Genomic DNA, 20,448 nt, shown 5'->3' with positions numbered 1-20,448 from the left:
CTATTATAAGTGCACTCGAGTTCGGGTATAAAACTCATCTCACAAGAGACCACCAAGCACACAAGCAATTAATATATCAAGCAATTCATACATTACAAACAATACAGTAATCCCAAATTTGCACAAAAATATGTCACAAGATAATATACAATACAATACAACAAAAGTTAAAAGTAGGCAAAACCCACTAGGCATTTTATCCCCAGCAGAGTCGCCACTTTTCTGTAGCGGGGTATTCGTTACCTTTAGATTTATTGACTAAATCAAAAGTAAATCATACAATTCGAGTCGCCACCGCACTTCTATTTATCCAAAGGAAAGGTTAGAAAGCGAACAAAAACCGAGAAGTTTTATCAAATCAAAAACTAATAAAAATGTCAGAGATTTGGGTAAGGGGGTTGGTTATGCAATGGGAAGGTTTTAAGCACCCAAAACATCCTTAGTACTCTAAGAGAACCTTTTTCACTAATTGTTGTAAGGTAGGTTGGTATTTATGAAAAAATATTTGTGCAAACATGATTGGGGAGATGAGGAAAGAATATACAAGTTATTTACAATTTTGTGTTTGAATGGATAAACCCATTGCCTACGTACCATCTTAACAAAGATTAGGATCAAAATCTCGTAGTTCGGGGTAAAAATCTCAAAAGAAGTTGGTGAATTGATTGGTTCAAAAGCCTTAAGGTCTTTTGTTATCAAAGGGAGAAAACTCAACCTAAAACCACAAATCCACCATGTGAGGATAACTTCAACATGCTAGTGAGGGGTTAACCCTATAATAAGCATGGAAGTCTTATGGTCCATCACTAAGGATATAGGTGAGTATTATATCAACCTCAAGGATAATTCAAACCTAATAGCTAATGTTTATGAAAAGCTTTGGCAAAAGTGGCCATTGAAACCACAAAACAATTGAGTGAGTTGCATTTACAAATGAAAAGTATTCACAAAGTATGGTCAAAGTTGACTTAAGGATTCAATTCAAAATAAGTGTTATGAAAAGAAGTTTGGAAAATCAAAAGCATAGTGCTTAGGTTTCTAACTTTGAATACAATGTTAATGTTTGCACAAAAGTTAGGCTTGGGTTAGAGTTGAGGGAAGAAGAAGAATGGCTAAGTCCTAAACATACAAAGATGAAGGAAAAGAAAAAGACCACAATGGAGTTCCCTTCTTGAGATCATAGTAATGATCCAAGTTGCTCCCATCCTTTGGAATTAGCAAGCAAATAGCAAATAACTCAAGCAATCAAGCACACAAATCAATCAAGCTCCTAGGAATCTTCCAATGGCTTTTGTATCTCTCGCTTTGGATGCTCATGATAATGGTTCTTCTACTTGGTTCAAATTTGGGATCCCTAGCACAAGAAAACACACATCAAAAAGTTCCACAAAACAAACAAAAGAATGGACAAGAGGGAGTTTAAAATTTGGTCCTTTCAAGGTTCATCTTCAAGCTTTAAGCATTCTAAAGGCGTGAGGCCTAGTTGCTCTTTGACATTTATAGCATTCTAAAGGCATGAGGCCTAGTTGCTCTTCAAACTCCATTAGCATAGGTAAGGTCCTAAAATCTAAGTCCTTTGTCCATTTGCATTTGGTTCACACAATCAAAACAAAACAAGCACAATAGTATATACACAATAATGTGCTCAAGTGAGCAAAAATTGCATTAACATAAATATAAGCTCAAGTGAGCAAAGGGCAAAAGCAAATGAAATAATGTGCAAGAAATTAAATTGCATTAAAGTAAATTGCAAGAATTAAAGACTTGAATTAAAAGTTAATAGTCATTGGTTAGTGTTAGTGTGCCATAAGCAATTTAGCGCTATGTTAAACAATCGTAAGTGGACTAATGTAGTAGTCACACCTATCTGAGGTCGGTCAATAAAACTATAGGCAACAAACACAAGTTAGAGACCATGACTAGTAAGTCAAGCTCCTATGACTTGCCATGCCAAAAGAAAAGAAGAATAATCAGCAAGAAGCAACCTATCCTCAATGCAAAGCCATTCACTTGATTTATGATCAAGATGAATTAGATTTGAATCAAGGAAGGTTAAGCCTCCCATATGTCAAGGCTAACCACCAATCTTTAACTCATTGATCAAAAAGAAAAAGAAGAAGAAGAAGAAGAATAAGAATGTACATGAATTGAGATTTAAATGAGATATCCAACACACATTGATCAATCATGAATAGAATCAAAGTCAATCAATGGTAAACAGAAGCAAAATGAAACTTAGAAGTCAAGAAACAAATAAAATATTTTTGGTATTTTTGAAAATTAAAATAATACTTGAATTAAAATAAACAATTAAAGGTCAAACTTCAAATCCATTTCAAATCAACTTGGAAAAGTCCAAATGGATCATCCTAAGTTCAACAAGGTCAAACAAAGTTTGACAAAAAATTTCAGCATTTTTGGAAACCAGAAACTATTTTTAAACAATTAAAAATGAATAAAATATAACATAATTGAACTAAAATCTCAAATAAATCTCAAATCAATTAAGAAATTGATGAGAATATTTTTCATAGATTCATCATCATTCAAAGATGTTAAGAAAATATTTTTGTATTTTTTGAATATTGAAAACTATTTAAAATGAATTAAAAATAACCAGAAAAGAGAAAATTCATAAAAAATATCAAATGACAAAATAAAAAATATTAAAAATCATTTTTAGAAACTAGAATTAAAAAGGGAAATAATGCAATTGGTCCCATATTTTTTGGATTTAAAATGAAGAAGATATGAATTTTTGAAATAAAAGGAAATAAAATAAAATGAAATAGAAAATCAGAAAATAGGAAAATTCTTGGCGCATTGGATCAACCTCATTAAACGAGGTGGCACATCCAAGGATCCTCATGCGCGCGCTCACCATAGGCCCTAGTCAACTGAGAAACATAATGAATTATTAAAAGTCATAAGATCTGAAAGCCACAATTTAAATTGGAAACTCAACCAGACGGCCTAGATTCAATCTGGCAACAGGGACGGTGGTGTACACCACCGTCTTCTCCGGCGAGCTTACCAGCGCCGGTGGAAGTTGCAGGTCATGAAAACTCAACCAAAAGGGACGATCCTCATATCATTGGAAAGCTGGGGTGATGTACATCACCCCTGTGCCATTGGTTTCTCCTCTAGACTCTCATAGAAAGAGAAATCAGAGAGAGAAAATCATGGTGTTCAATCTGAACTTGATGGATTCATAAAATTAAAGACACAATTCAATTGCCTCTTATGAGAGGACTTCAGAGGAGCCAACAAACACAAGAAATGAGCTATAACCAGTGAGTTTCGAATTGAAAAAGTTTGAGCAACAACCTTTGAAGTCCAGCTCTATGAAGCACGATCTCTTCCAACTCTTGATTGCAGTGTGATCTTGAGATGGAGATAGAGCAAGGCTAAGGAATTAGAGTCCATAATCAACCAAGGAAGTTGAAAATTGGATCTGAAAAAATGAAATAAAATTGCAAAATTCCTTTGGTGAGGTATGGGGATTCACTTCAGCAGCATATAAGGCGCCTTAAGGTTGGGAAATGGTGAAGCTGAACACCTCTATTTATAGCAAGGCAAGCTGCAAGGAATGGAAAATTCATGTGCATGTGTGATGAGGGCCTCCATGCATGGGCCTATACAGGCGCATGGAGGGCCCAAATGCAATTGATTTGGCATGCTGAAATGTAATTGAGCTGAAATGGACGTGTACATGTAATTGAATTGGAGTGTGCATGAAGTTTTAACAATGTTTCCAAAAATGCACATGAATCTTCTCCTCTTCGAAAATACCTCTTACCAAAATGAAACATGGCCTTGTGGGTAATGGTTGGAAAGGTCTTGACATGAGGAACAATTGTTATGTTGAACAAAAATACATTTGGAATTGGGAAATTAATGAAAATTGGTCATAAAGTTCAAGGTGCAAAACATGTGCATGTGAAATTTTCCAAAATGGACCAACTTCAAGCCCTTATGTTTCAATGATGCAAGCCCAAAATGACAAAACCTTCAACATCAAAGGTATATATATTTTCAAGACAATAAATTTGGACTCAAATTTTGCATCATTTGGATTTTTTATGAGAAAGTTATGGGCACTTGAAGTTGGACTTTTTCACTTTTCAATGCCTTTGGTCCAAAGTGACCTATAATGTTTTGCATTATCACATGTATTTCTTTTAGGATTATGAAATTTTTTTCAACATGACAAATGAAGTAGACATATTAAAATTTCCAATTCATTTTATCCCACCTCAAAATCATAAAAAATGAGTGAGTTAGGTCCTTGGGAAGTTGACCTAAAATTAGGGTTTCAGTCAAAATGACCTATAATGTTTTGAAATGGATGATGATCTTCCAAGCTTCAAATCAAATTTTGATGAACATGAAATTTGTTCATATGGTTCTTAAGAACAGTTTTCTCTTGGGGTCATCTTCATTTGACAAACACATTAAAAGTTAGGTCTCAGTGGATTTCAAAATAGTCAGATGAATTGACTAATCAACTTCTCAAGTCCAAACTTCAAATCTTGATGAATTTATGATTGAGGACACTCATATAGGATCATATATGAATGAAATGATGAATTAAAGAACTTCCCTTGATTGTATTTGATCATGGGTTGAGGTTGCTTCATGAGCAAGACACAGTTGATGCACAGTTGAAGTAGGGTTTACTTGGGAAACAATCCTCAAGCCCTTTGGTTTATCTTGATCAAATTGACAAATTGAGATACTTGGGAGGCATATATGATGAATGAGAGCTTTGTGAACCATTGCCATGCTTGCTTTCAACTTCATCTGGCCATATCATTAAGCATAGGGGCCTCCTAGGAGCCTTGAATCACCTGCTTGCTTGAGCTACAAGAAAAAAGATGTTAGTGACATATTTTTGTGATTTTGGTTAGTAAGCAAAATAAGAAAGGCAATAATATACAATTCAAGCGTGCTTGGTGGTCTCAAACCAACTCACACAAATCCCAACCCTAGGGTTAAGGAGCCAAGATGCTATGATCCTTGAGGCAAATGCAATGTGCAATGATATGATGCCATGAGGGATCTTAGGGTCAAAATTAGGGTCTTACACACACGAACGAATTCCTCCAGTATCAGTGTTACTTGCTGAGTGAGAGAGAGAGAAACGAAATTTCATCTAATAAAATGCTTCTGCACAAGGTTTCTATTTATAGAACCACTTGTATGGGTTGCAAGCTAAAAAGCCCACTTAAGTGTATGTGGCCCATATCTTATGGTATACCAAAATATCACTTAAGCTCATGATACCTTACCATATTTCGTATTTTACTTAAGTGCACCGTACCTTACGATGTTCCACAATTCACTTAAGTGCATCGTACTTTACGATGTCACCTATTTACTCTATCTCTCATTAATCCGTCCTTTTGCATGTGACCCTGTAGGTTTTCGTGACATTGACAATTATATTAAATCAGTATTTAACATAATAAACAGTGAGCGATATCTAGCAACACATCACTGCTACCCAAGGCACGAAAATGTCATGTGATCTAACAGATCTTTTTTTGTGATAATACTTGTGTGTACAATTACCCTTTTGCCCTTATGTCTATATTGAACACAAGGCATATACCGTGTCATCCTTGTCCAGTTTAATATTGGGCCCTTAGACATTTATCTTGTTATGCAGGGTGGACAAATTTCATCTAGGTCACTCATGTCCCTCAACATACTTCGTGGAGTAGCCACCAATTGTCTTTATGGTCATCCAGTTATGGACAATGTTTGATCAGCAATAAAGCACTCGACTCTACATCTAGGGTCCATAGTGTTTTCAGGCCGAAGGGTGGTATACACTACTATCACCATGAGAATAACTTATGACACTTTGCATAACATTCTATATAGTATTCTCATAGCGAGTCAATCTAGTATACATATTACTCCTAATATTCATACATATGTTTAAGACTTGATAACTCCTTATCCATGATCCATGAGATGTGATCACCAGTCTATATACATAATAATATTAATGCTTTAATGTTATCCCACTTCACAATAAAGTTCGACTACAAATACTTTAAGAATAGTGTCCTTATGTTTAATGGGATCTCATGATTAAGTCACACTTGATACATTAAACGGACTAGCTATTCTAGGGACTTTATTAAACAAACATAATAAAGAAAAAAACTTTTTTACTATAAATAAATAATTCGATACGAGTACCAAAAGTATTGGCCTCTAGGGCTTACACCAACAAGTTGGTCCTGAATTTTTAGAGCCCCAAGGAAAATAATAAAAATGGACCTTATTAAAATATACAATTTAAAAAAAAAAATAACATCCTTGTATTCATCAAATAAAAATATGTTACTGGACACACTTTTCTACCAAATCCATGTATTCGTCAGCGTCGACATTAGCTATAACTACTTCCTCCTCCAACATGAATACTGCAAAAACCTTTTTTCATAAGTCTAAATAAATAGTATAAACAATATTAATATCAACCTTTATATAGTTAATCATAAGTCAAAATTACCAAATTAAGATTATAAACTATCTATGGTAGAAGTCTTAGACAATAGAATATTCTTGAATAAGCAAGAGTCTTGCAATGACCACGCTTAAATACAATAACGAATTTGTCAAGAAAATAATATTCAAAAATATTGAAAATGAAAAAAGATCACCATATCATAAAGCTATAGAAGACCATGTTAATCTAAACATACCATGACACATTGAACTCCACTGAAACATCTTTTGTTTCATCTAAGATAACCTTATCAAAGTTATCATGTCAGAAAACTACAACACTATATGGAAGAGACAATATCTTCACGTTGCTACCTATATTAACAATATATTTTATGCTAGTGATAAAATATCAAATATCGGAGCTAATAGATTGAAGTTTAAAAACATTTAAAATGATATGAAGAACATAAAAGATGACTAAACATATCATTATTCATCTAAACATAATGAAAGGCTAATTGAAATAGGATTGCACCTACACATATTATTATTCATCTAAACATATTATGTAATACCCTGTAACCGTATCTATTGTGATTCAGTTAGGGAGTTTCAGTTGTAACTAACTGATTGACATGTGTTAGTTAGTAAACTAGATATAGCTAATAATCTAATATTCCTTTGACTCTATAAATGGGACTTTCACATATTTTAAAAAACATCCCAATGTGCTCCATAGTTTACATAATCTTCCTCATAAGAGATAGAAAATTTAGAGTGTTATAAACTCCGAGAAGAGACATCATTCTGTCCACAAAGTCATAATCAGGCTTCCTATATATAGATACATCAATGGTCTTAAATTTTATCAAAAAGTACTTTTCAATCATATCTTTTATGAGGTTGGAATCCAACAAGTGTTGTTCAAGATGTCTAGCCTTAATTGTAGCTGGTTGATGCCACACACTGTATGGAAGTTTTGGTAACCTTGTTAAAATAAAACCTTAGGAGGGGGATTCCCCATAGTTTATCTAGGTTTACCTCGACATTTATTTTTGTGGGATTTCTAAATACCATTAATGCATTGCATTGGAAAAATGGATTTATAATCCAAGGTTGTTCACCAACATAGCCAACGACTGGTTTATGTGTCACGATACCCATTAGGAATAACCGATGCAGATGGGTAACTTGACCACGGTGTTGAGTGGAATAATCCACATCTTATGTTTGAATTCATACTATTGGGTCGAAGGGTTTCCTCCATGATATATGACATATTATTTTCCTATATAATGTTTCTAAAAGGTGATACCTGCAACATACTAAATTTTCAACTGATTTAGGTGGCATCCTTACCATAAGCACACATCATAATTAAATATTAGCCTGGTTGTATGTGTCATCTTCCACTTGGTTATCTTTAGGGTTAGTCGTGGAAAAAGCTAGGGTAGAAATTAAAAAGAGTAAAAAAGTACCTATTGCATAAACATCAACTATATCTAGGAATACCCTACCATCGTGTTGATCGATTGGATTTGAGTAACAATGTGTACTCGCACTTGTTTCCTTTGAACTCCTTGCATCATAAACATGACATAATTGTCACCTGAATTGGATCGTTTGGTTCATATGAATCACATGTCTTACAATGTCAATAAGTTATTGAGAGAACTAATTCATGATATCATGTACACACATGCCTAAGTGTTGTTTAATAAAAGACATGTCATTACCAGTGATTGCTCAAGTGGATCAACCAATACACGATCTAAAAGTAGTAGGCATAAACAATTGTTGACTCTTCTACTGTTTGTGAATGCTCATCTGGTGGTTGCTGGTCTGACCTCTTGTAGATATGACCGGTCCTGACTTTTTAGAGGGTCATGGAAAATACTAAAAATAGACCCTTAATATAATATACAATTTTTTAAAAAAGAACATCCTTGTATTCATCAAATAACAATATGTTACTGCACACACTTTTCTACCAAATTCTTTTATTTGTCAGCGTCGACATTAGCTATAACTACTTCCTCCTCCAACATTAATACTACAAAAACCTTTTCATAAGTCTAAATAAATAGTATAAACAATATTAAGATCAACCTTGATATAGTTAATCATAAGTCAAAATTACCAAATTAAGATTATAAGCTATCTATGGTAAAAGTCTTAGACAATAGAATATCCTTGAATAAACAAGAGTCTTGCAACGACCACACTTAAATATAATAACGAATTTGTCAAGAAAATAATATTAAAAAATATTGAAAATGAAAAAAGATCACTATATCATAAAGTTACAGAAGACTGTGTTAATCTAAACATACCATGATGCATTGAACTCCACTGAAACATCTTTGTTTCATCTAAGATAACCTTATCAAAGTTATCATGGCAGAAAGCTACAACACTATATGGAAGAGACAATATCTTCACGTTGGTACCTATATTAACAATATATTTTATACTAATGATAACATATAAAATAGCGGAGCTAATGGGATGAAGTTTAAAAACATTCAAAATGATATGAAGAACATAAAAGATGACTAACTATACCAAGACAATATATACTATAATAGTGATAATATATAAGACATGAATTAAATTGAAAAACAATATGGAGTGGTTAGATTATCCTGCTAAGTATTCATAGTATTACTCAAAATTGTAAAAGCAAATAATTGCTAAAAATATGTATAAAATGATGAAATTAACAAAGGAATAACAATCATATGCTAAAGATTCTTGAAAAGGCATATAAGGATCTTATATATAGTTCACATAAAATACCTCTTTCCATGTTTAGAAAACCAACAAGAACTTCAACGGTATAATAAATTAAAAAGAGTCTTTCTCTCAATATTTTTTTGAAGCAAATTCATAAATTAAGTCTTTATATTTTAATGTCTCCAAAAGATATTTAAATGATTAATAAATAAAATTAGAAAAAAAAGAATCAATGATTAAAAATGAAAGAAAAACATTCAATCTTTAATTTCATTTTACTTTTTCTATTTCTATTCATCTTTAAATAGTTTAAATCATTAAAATTTATCATAATAATCAAAAAATTATGCAATAGTAATTAAAAAAGTATAACAAAGAGGATTGACTCCAGAACCCTTACCACCATGTTTAAAAATCAATATGCTACCCCTTAATTTGGATGCCCTGTGTTAAGGTCCGTCTTGCCCTTGCTCAAGACCGGCCCTGCTTGTAGATGATAGTGATGATTGATCCATGTTACCGTGGATCTTTATTGATCGCAGGTGCACACCCAACATAGTCTTGGTTTATGACTAGAATTTTTAATGGTACCGATTATAATGCCTCACCAAACGAGCCAAATTTGTTGGTGAACTGTGAAAGTTAGTTTATGATCGACTGATAACTCTCACGTATGATTCCCTTTGCTATAGAAATTTAATCTTATTCAACTGTTTACATGGATAATTCATTATTGTTCTCTCAACTTTAGCATATGTGACACTCCATGTTTAACTTAATGTCTTCAGTTTATTTGATTGTTTCTTAATTATAGAGTCCAAATGTGTTTTGATTGAGTGTAAAGTCTTGGCGACAATGATAAATCATATTAGACTTAAGAAAAATTCAGTTGACGATATCCAATTGTGTTGATTTTAAATATATACAAAATCAAATGAATTTGATTTTCAATAAACTTACCTGTTGCAAAAAAAAACATGAAATCAAATTAATTTGATTAAATAAAAAAAACAGTAAAAAAATGGTATGTAGATTAAATAATTTTTTTATATATTAATATGATATGTAGATTAAATACAAACTTATGCATTATTTTTTTTGGTTTTTTAAATAAATTAAATTACTTTTATAAAAAGTTGTTAAAATAAAAACCACTTCAGTATTACTGTTAGTATATCGTAACACCGTTCACCACTAACCAGCATCATCATTACTCGCAACACTTCACTTCCCCCAAACCCAAAACCCCAATCACACACTCAAATGCTTCAAACACCAAACCCCTAAACATAAACACCACCATGCCGCCCTCCGCCACCCTGTTTCTGCTAACACTGGTGGCGCTGATCACCACCACCACCATCGCCGCCGCCACCACCACCACCACCACTCCAATCATCGGCTTAGACTCATACCTAACATCCCAATCACGAACCGATCCACAAGCCACAACCGACTCCTTCCAATCTCTCTCAACCTCAATCAAAAAATCTCTCTCCCATCTCCCCTCTCTCTCCCTCACCCTCTCCCCCATCCCAATCTCTCTCACAATTCACCTCATCGGCGATTTTCCCCCAAACACTCACTCTCTCCTCTCCACCTTTCTCTCTCCTCTCCCTTCCCCCTTCCACGTCATCACCCCTTTCTCTCCCCTCTCCCAATCCAAATCCCACACTCTCTCTCTCCACCACACTCTCCACCTCCACGTCACCACTTCCCAAACCCAAACCCTCTCCCAAACCATTTCCCAAACCTTAACCACCCTCTTCCAAACCACACCAACTCCACTCCGAACCTCACTCCTCCCCTTCCCTCATTCCTCCGTCGATAAAATTATTTCACAACACTTCCATTCCATTTCTCCCAAACCTGAAGGCTTTCATCTTTACCTAATTAACCTCCCCAAACCTAAAACCGATCCTGTTTCAAACTCCGTTAAACCCTACGCTTACACCTACACCTCCACCGCATCTGATAATTCCTCTCCCGGTTTCACCAACTGCCTCGGAACCTTCTGGACTTCTTCTGAACGTTACTTCTGGATCGATCTCTCTGCCGGTCATGTTGATTACGGTCCAGCTGTATCCGGAGATGGACTTATTCCGAAAGGCGAGTTTCATCCTTTTGCGACACTGCATGGTGGACCGAAGTCGCAGCGAGCTTTGGCGGTTGATATTGCTTCCCTTATTTGGAGTGCTTATCAGGTTTTTCTTGCTCCTAGTTTGAGGATTCCTGTTTATTTTGAGAATAAGCTTGTTGTTCAATTTATTCATGTTTATTCTGGTGATGAGAAGGATGTGAAGGGATTGGATTGGAAATTGATTGAGAAAAGTTTTAGAGATGAGAATAATGGTAAGATTTTGTTAGGGGATCAGAGTTTGAGTTTTAAGGTTTTTGATGTTAAGTATGATGAGTGTCCGATTTGTTCGTTTGCGGTTTCTAGGTCGACAAATTCGTATACTTCAAGGTTTTTGTTTGATAATTATACTTTGATTGTGAGTGAGTATTTGGATTCTAAGAGGTTGCATCAGATTTTGTCTGATTCTGCTGATGATATGAGGAAAATTGCTGGGATACCTGAGGAGGATTTCGGTAGGGTTATTCCAGTGTATGTTTTTGACTTGGATTATACTTCGTTGTTGATGTTGGATCGGTATCATCAGAGTGTTGCATTTAAGGATATGGTGATTGCGGTTAGGACTAGGAATACGCAGACGGTGAGTGATTATAGCTGTAACGGAAGGCATGTGTTTGTGCATACGAGGGAACTTGAGAGGCCTATTGTTGGATCAGTTCTGCAGAGTATGTGGGGGGTTTCGCCGACGCATTTGTCTTGGAGTCCTTTGCATAATAGTACTTTGGTGGATTATACTTGGAGTATGGGGCAGACTCCGTTTGGGCCGTTCTCGGAGTTGTCGTCGCTGTCTTTTGTGCAAAAAGATGCTGCAAGGAGAAATATTCTATTGACAACATTGAATTACAGTATATCGAGTGCTTTTGATGTTCTGCAGTCATTAGAAATGCATGGCGGGGATAGGAATATGCTCAAGCAGAAGCAGCACGATGAGTTTGTTCAGAGATGGAACCTTTTCAAGTACAAGCTTAACAAGGCGGTGTCTGCGATGTCGCATCTGGATTATGAGATGGCTCTGTTTTATGCGAGGTCTTCTGATCATGATCTTTATGCCATTCACTCCATTGTGTATCATGCCTCTCAAGAAATTGAGGCATCACTCACATGCTTTAAGGATCCTCCCTTTCCCTGGGTTTCAGTCTCAACTTCTGTTGTGGCCTTCATTGCTCTCTCTTATGTATATGCAAAACGGCATAAAATTTTCAGAAACAAAAGTAAGCAATTTTGATGCTCCCACAACAGGACAGACGTCTGTATGATTTAAAGAAAGCACAACGTGAATGATTATACAAGAGGTATGCTGATAGGCTTGATATTTAAATTGCTGGAATGATCAACTCCTGTTCAACATACTGTTTTCCTGCTATGGTTGTTCTTTGTAATCAGTTTTTTAGGGATTTATCACCTTTTCAGTATGATGACTTAAGTTTATCATTTCTATGTTGCATGAGTATTATTAGCAGAACACAAGTAGATTGGAATTTTCATAGCTTTAAATCTGTAAACACATAAGAGAAATAGAAAAGAAAATGACAGATGGATGTTAAAACAGTCAAAGAAAGCTAGAATTCTGGTTTACCACCAGGTACAATGATTAGAAGCTTTTGTCATCAATAGAATAGGATATAAGTCAAATTCTAAACAAACCCAAACTAGTGCACCCTCTGCCTAGATTGTCAATATATCTTATTGTAGTTGTCTATGACTGAAAGCAACTAACAGAGTATAATTAAAACCAAAATCGTCGTATACTCGCAGTGGCTAGCATCATCTATGCTTTTGATTTTCAAACATTCTAAGGTTCATTAATTTTGCATAAGCAACAAAGAGATGTGTAGCAACTCTGATGCTTTAACAAAAGACAAGCTTGTCTTGCAGCTTGGAAATAACTATATTTGCGGTCTAATCAGTTACCAGATTTTTGCACCTCCTAGCTTGGAGGTTGAAGTTCAATTCAAATTGAATAATATAATTCTGTTCTGCCAGTGCGAAAATCATAGTGGTCGAACTCATTGCTTCAGCATTTTCATGTCTAAGGTTTGCTTTTGTACCTCTAAGTGTAAATTGTTAGAAATATGTACTACTAGGTTTATGTGCCATAGGTGAAAACATACAGACAGCTTCTTTCTTTTGAATTCCTATTTTGGTATGAAAAATCCTTTTTGTATGATTGCATCTGTTAACATGTCAACCTGGGTACCGTGCATGGCAGAATTTGTTCTCCCTGATACTGAAAACACAAAAGTTGATCTTCATTAATCCTGTTTTTTATTATCAGTTGAAACATTGAAGACTGCTCATTAGCTCATTAAAAACAACTTATTTTTTATGTTGGGGTGAAAAAGCATAACTACTCCCCCCTATTACACTTCAGAATGGAAACTGGTGATGCAAAATAAGGAATTCATAAAATTATCTGTGGTTAACCTTTTTTAGTTCAACTCTTGGTGATGCGAAATTAGGAATTGATAAAATTATCTGAGGTTAACCTTTTTTAGTTCAACCCCCACCCCCCAATATCTCTGCGTTTTTTGCTCATCGCACAATACACACCATTTAGCTTTGATGAGATTCCTCGTCAACTAGAGATATATGGCAAAAGTAGTCATTATTATATCACTTGGCCACTCCTAGCCTCTTAGAGCTATCTTTTGGGGTAGGGTTCCTCTCCATTTCTCAAACGAAATGGACATCTCCATTACTATGGTTTTGGTGTATAAATGTATAAATTAATGTTAGAAGTCTTGGAAATGTGTCTTTGTTTTATTCAGAAACCTACAAAATTTAGTAATGGACATCTCCATTTCTCAATGGAGAGGATCCTTGCACTAGCTTTTGGAGTTGAGCTAGACATAAAGTCCAAAAATCTAAAACGATTTCCTAGCTTATCTGTTATTTGGACAATATCTCTATTATTCCTCCCACATTTGTTCGTTCTTAGATGTCTAGTTTGCGGTGTGATCCCATCCAACATCAACTAGAGCTGCACCCAAAGTAGTCTTTATAAGGTTTGAGTAATCTTGACCTCTTACGCTAGCTTTTGGGGCCGAGGTAGGCCTAAATCCACACCTCCAAAGTCCTAAGATAGAAACACTACAGGAATGAACTTCAAATCAAAATAGAAACCTTACTATGTATGGTTGATTGGTTGCAAATATGTCAGACTGTCATTCTTACATGATTTGTTAGCACTAAAACATGTGGTCAAATCAAAAGGTTTAGTTTTAGATTAGCTATGGGTGTCTTTTTGTCTTGCTACATCTTGTTAACTATGGTTGGTGTGTATATATTTTGGGGAAGTCAAACATTATTCTATGTAAATGGATTTTTATTTTCACGTCCGAAACTGAGAGTTATAGGATTTCTGCATATAAGTAGTTCAATGTTACAAAGGAGGAATTCAAATTTATTGTTCTACATGTTTCCTTCGGTTATGATGCTGTGAATTCTCTAGCACTTGTTCACCTTGGCTACGAAGGACAATGCATCTCTTCAAAAATCTAGCCATTTCAAAATATCAAATTTATGTTTCATTCTTGCATTTCAAAGTTGTCTATTGGGGTTTCAGAAACGGGATATCCCTAATTCCATCACAGAAGATCCCATCCAACTCGTAATCATCGTCATTTGCCGTCTTTGGCCGTCTATCGTTTGTGTCTTCCCCATCAGTTTCATCTCCAGATATGTTTGAATTCTTTTTCACTAATTCTCTAAATACTGTAGAGCGGAAAAGCAGTCCAAGTGCAGTGGGAGAAGAACACGACTTAGTGCTGGACATATGGTGTTTTTTATTGTCAAAAACTTCATACTTTTGAGGGGAATTCAGATAATCTGAGTTATAAGTACTGCTGTGGATGGACAAGGATTTCAATCCATCAACTGAAAAACAGTTAGATTGGGATGCCACTGTCTGAGACTCTGGTACTTCCAGCTTTTCGAGTTTTGTTTCTGAGATATTTCCTTCTGAAGATTTTAACCATCTCATATAAGTACTCAAGTCGAAGTTGGTAATAGCATGACTCCCTCTGTACTCAATGGCTGCTATGTCATAAGCACGAGCAGCTTCCTCTTGGGTACCTACATTGGGGAAGGCACATAGATTTGGTTAACTTGATGCTCTAAGAAGTTAATGAAATGACTGGAGCGCATATCCATAATCTATGCTTGTGCATGACTGCATTATCTGTAGCCCTGTGATGGGCTATGGAGATTGAACTTACTGTAGGTGCCAAGGTAGAGATACTTGTTACCAAAAACCCTTCCGATCCGTGCTTCCCATCTACCGTTGTGGTGGTGCCTGCAATTTACCAACTATTTAGTAATTATCTTCATCTACAACAAATCAGAATGCCTATACATCCAAACATAATCTGTAGCACCTTGCAACACCCCTATACTTTGATGCCCCTCTTGAAAAACCGCTGCTCTTTCTGTAAAATAGAAAATGAGTCACATAAGGGTGAAGAAGCTGTGATAATGCTCCTAAACTGATATTAGGGATGCCTATGGGATGAAAACACTACTATTTAGATTAAAGCTTTCAAAGTCTATGAAACACATACATTGACATGACACTTACACATTGAAACCGATAATAAATTGTGAAAGTTTGAAATAATTGGATGTAATCACATGTATTGTTGTCGGATACCAGACACGACTTCAATATGAAGTGTCAGTGTCACATAGTTCAGATGTACTTTCCTGGAAGGGATTGAAAGTCCTAGCACCATTGGGAAAAAAGACATGATTAAAGTCTACTCTTTACCTTCTTAATGTGGCCAAGTACTCCTCTTTTGTCATAGTTTGCATTATTTCTACTTGTTCTTCATACTCTGCGACCTGTTAGAAGTATAAAAAACATGAATAATGTGCATATAAGCATCAAGTAAAAATGCATGCCATAATATTTTGGTAAAAATAAATATCATCATACAGGAAAATTGGTGACAGTCAATGTTCCCCAGTACTTTAGTGCAGCTAAATCATATGCTCTGGCTGCTGATATTTCGTCGTCGTAAGCTCCTGTGATATTTGGAAGATAGTTCGTCTTTAAGTAATTAACAGTGATAGAAGCAAACCTTATAGTGAAGGTACTACTTACCAAGATAAACTGTTGGTTACAGTATCCAATTCCAGTCAAACATTCCAAAGGCAAAATTTGAACATGAAAATACACTTCTATGTTAGTATAGCTGTATGAGTAGCAAAATTTGAAAAAAATTATGGTTGTTCTATGATACACCAGTTTTTTCAAAGTATTTATTTATTTAGGCTATTAACAACACTAATGAAAAGTAACCCCACCTTGCTTCCCTTTCTTTTTTTGGGTTATGTTCCAAGAAAGCTTGTCCCATAAGTGAGCTTCATATCTACCCGTCCATCTATGTCTGTTTATAATAAACTTTGGATTAGTAAATGATAAAGAAGAGTTTATGTTGATGCTTGACATAAACTTTTTAGAACTACAGAGCAAGAGAATTCATTCTCTACGACCTGCTGACACCCCTAAATCTTGAACTTCTCTTTGTGGTGCTGGTAGTAGAATTTTGACAAACTTGTTGCTTTTGACCTTGGTTTTCCTCAGAAGTAAGCACAGGCTCTCTTCGTCGTCTTTTGGCAATTACTTGGAAATCATCATCTGCCATGGACATGCCGTTCATTCTCTTTTTCTCTTCATTCTTTATCATCATATCCATTTCTCTAATGACTTGTGTCTACCTGTTAGGTAAAAACTTTTTTTCTTGTTAATTTCCTTGACTTGTTGCATGTGTAGGTATGTATGTATTTTTAAGCATGCATACTTGTTTTGGACTTGTTATGTTTTTGTTTTTTATTGCATTGAGGAAGTTAAAATCAAGGGGACGATGATTACAGGGACATTCAAGGACAAATTTATGTTCTGTTTGCTAGCCTAAAGTCCAAGTGTATTAATTTACTTTATGTTGGTGCCTGTATGATTTAAATAACGCTGCCTTTTAAAAAATTGAGAACATCTCCTAGACTTTTTGTTCGATAAAGTTAGAAAAAACACTATCATGATATTTTACATTGAACTTCGATTCACATCAAAATTAATATTATCGTGTATAATATAATATATAAGTGTGTATACATTAGATTCTTGATAATCCTATTTGATTTTTTATTTGTGCCACAAGAAATATAAAAAGTCGAGTCATTTTTTTTACCACACTCATATATATATATATATATATATATATATATATATATATGTATATATATATATATATATATATATATATATATATATATATATATATGTATATATATATATATATATATATATATATATATATATATATATATATATATATATATATATATATATATATATATATATATATATATATATATATATATATATATATCAAGACTGCCCTTCGGAATTACAACGAGACTGGAAAGATAAAAATCAACAAAAGGAGCGAATTGGCTAACACGGGTCGTGTTAGCTGACATGAGCGCCTGTGTTGGTTCCCTGTTTACTCTTTTCATTCAGACTTTACTGACATGGGCCGTGTCAGCTGACACGGGCACCCGTGTCAGCCCCCTGTTTTTTGTTTTCTTGCTTTCAACTTCTGCACAGGCTGACACGGGCACCCGTGTCAGGCACCTGTTTTGCGCATATTTTGCTTTGCAAATCATTTTTGACTCCCGTTCTTCCCTTACGCATCTTTCGGGCTTATTGTTGGATCTGGAAACCAAATAGAACTACTACGGACACACATAAAATGCGATAAAAAGAGATGAATTACTAATAAAACATAAAACAAGAAGGGAATTATGAAATGCGATAAAACTTAGGAAATCAACTAAAAGAAAGAACAAAGTGTTGCCGTTTCTTGAAGATTCATGCTGGATGGATGATGAAAACTAAGTGCAAATGGTGATCGATCACAATCCCAAACTTATCTCATTGCTTGTCCTCAAGTGATGTAAGAGACAACACAGAGGTCAACCATGAATTTTCTTCTTTCCACAATACAGCTGATGCTATTCGCAACTTATCTTCCTCCTTCCCAATTAAGCTTCTGGTTCACCCACTGCATTATCATATCAGAATGTTTCTTCACCTGCAAACTTCTTCACACCACTCACTAAATCTCTCGGGGTTAAAGTGTTTAGCACTCATAATATCAAGGTATGCAATATCAACTCTTAATTTTTGAATAAATTCTACGTTCACTACACAAACCAAATTCAGACACTTTTAAAGGTCTTTCGGATTGTAACTGGGCTTAGGTACGGTGGGGATAGACAAGGAAATGGATGATGAAGGTTTAGAACTCGGCGTTCATGTTGTTGCTTTTCTTTGTGCACAAATTATTTCATGGGGTGTTGTCCAACTTGACTCTTTTTTTTTTCACTCAATTTTTCTTTCTTTCTTTGAGTATCTCAATATGGTATGAGTCTTTGACTTAGGCAAGTGCTTTTATCTCATCTCCATTTTTCATTTCTTTTCTCTTTTTTCTTTTCGGTAGAAGTATGTGTTTTCACAATTTTTTTCATTTGTTACACTTGCGTTTTTTCAATTTTTCTAAGGATCACCACCCCAAATTTATCTTTTTGCACGAATTTGGAACTACAACAGCCATGCCGAGCGAAGGTAGGAAGTGTTTGGCTTATGGTTAACATAATGGTTTTCACAAACAAGGGGGCACAGGCTCAACGGGGTTAGCAATGGATAAATACAACATTACGGATGGCTAGAAAGGCTAAAGGGCGAAAACAAACAACGTGCCTCAGTGTGCGTCTTTGTGTTGTGCTGTATCAGTAGAACTTACGCAAAATCAGAGTGATAAAGCCATACCTGAATGCACTCTTTTGTGTTTGGTTTTGTTGAACTCTCACCATGTTGGATAAGCTTGCAGGCTCCAAACCACTCTTCATGTCATGCAGCTTCTTTTTCAGCTTGGGTCTACCATCCCCTATTTCGGTCTAGAGTCGCCAAGTTGTGCCCAACATTTTCTTTCTCAGCTGTATCAACTTCCAGGTTGCCTCGAGAGCAAATCTGGGGTTGCATCTTTTTCTCACTGGTCACTAGTCCATCATTTATCCAGTAGAATCCACTTTTATCTGTAACACATGGAAATAAAACAAAAAAACAAAAAAAAACAAAGTAACAAAACAAACAAACAAACACAACTTAAATAAAATACAAAACAATAACCCTCCCCCCCACCACTTGAACCAAATATTGTCCGCAATGTTCATTGTCAAGATAAAAGGGGTACTCACAGTGTCTACTGAGGAGGTGGAGGAGGATACGGATAATGCAACATCATGCGTTGCATCATCGCATTCATTTCATCCAAAAACGTCCCTTGGCAGCGTTATTCAACTCCGAACCTTGTGAGCTCCTCACATTGCTTAGATTGCTCCGTGCAAAGGTGACTGATCTCATTTTGAATCCAACCCCATTGGTCGTGTGGCATGGAGTAGGACCCTGAAGCTTGGGTCGTTCCTTGTGGTTGTTGGTAAAATTGCTCCTTAGTGCTAGGTGCACCCTCCATATGCTCATCTGCAGGAAAGGAATCAAGAAAATCTTCGTCCCCCTCATCCAGGTCGGGACACTCATAAAGTCAGTTGGCTTTGTTAGTAATACTAATAAAATCATAAGAGGGTAAAGTAAGAATATGAATTTTTTGGCAGACAAGAGAATAGTGATCTTGCTTTACCTCAATCCTGCCTTGTTGAATCAACGCGGCCATGTCCAGTTTATTCTTACCTGGCACCTGTGGAAATTCAGCAAGCGCAACACCAAACTCAAAATGGTCGGCAATCCGGGTGATCATTCTGCCAACCGAAATGTCGCTTGAAGTAGCTCGACTAACTCTGCCTAGGTAGTCAGCTGCAAATGCTGCTACATTTATTGGTGTTTGTGCTGTCATACTATACAAAAAGAAAAGCTCCCTTTGGGTGGCGACACCGGTGCTATCACCTCGACCGAACATGGTGTACGCCAAAGCCTTCTGAGTGTACCTGAAATATATATATATATATGTATATATATATATATATATATATATATATATATATATATATAATAAAAAGTTAATGGTCGGCAATCTGGGTGATCATTCTGC

General features: G+C 35.3%; 1 protein-coding gene across 1 annotated transcript; it reads left to right on the top strand.

Annotated features, from left to right (window-relative positions):
- Positions 1–10,375: 10,375 nt before the first annotated feature.
- LOC127122422 (uncharacterized) lies at positions 10,376–12,889 on the top strand. Its single transcript, XM_051052764.1, has one exon. It carries the CDS (start codon positions 10,506–10,508, stop codon positions 12,564–12,566), a length of 2,061 nt encoding a protein of 686 aa, XP_050908721.1. The 5' UTR covers positions 10,376–10,505; the 3' UTR covers positions 12,567–12,889.
- Positions 12,890–20,448: the final 7,559 nt, after the last annotated feature.

The sequence above is a fragment of the Lathyrus oleraceus genome, chromosome 1 (genome assembly GCF_024323335.1).
Source record: "Lathyrus oleraceus cultivar Zhongwan6 chromosome 1, CAAS_Psat_ZW6_1.0, whole genome shotgun sequence".
Lineage (NCBI taxonomy): Eukaryota > Viridiplantae > Streptophyta > Magnoliopsida > Fabales > Fabaceae > Lathyrus > Lathyrus oleraceus.
The sequence above is the reverse complement of the archived record's forward strand: the minus strand, read 5'-3'. Positions and strand labels throughout refer to the sequence as shown.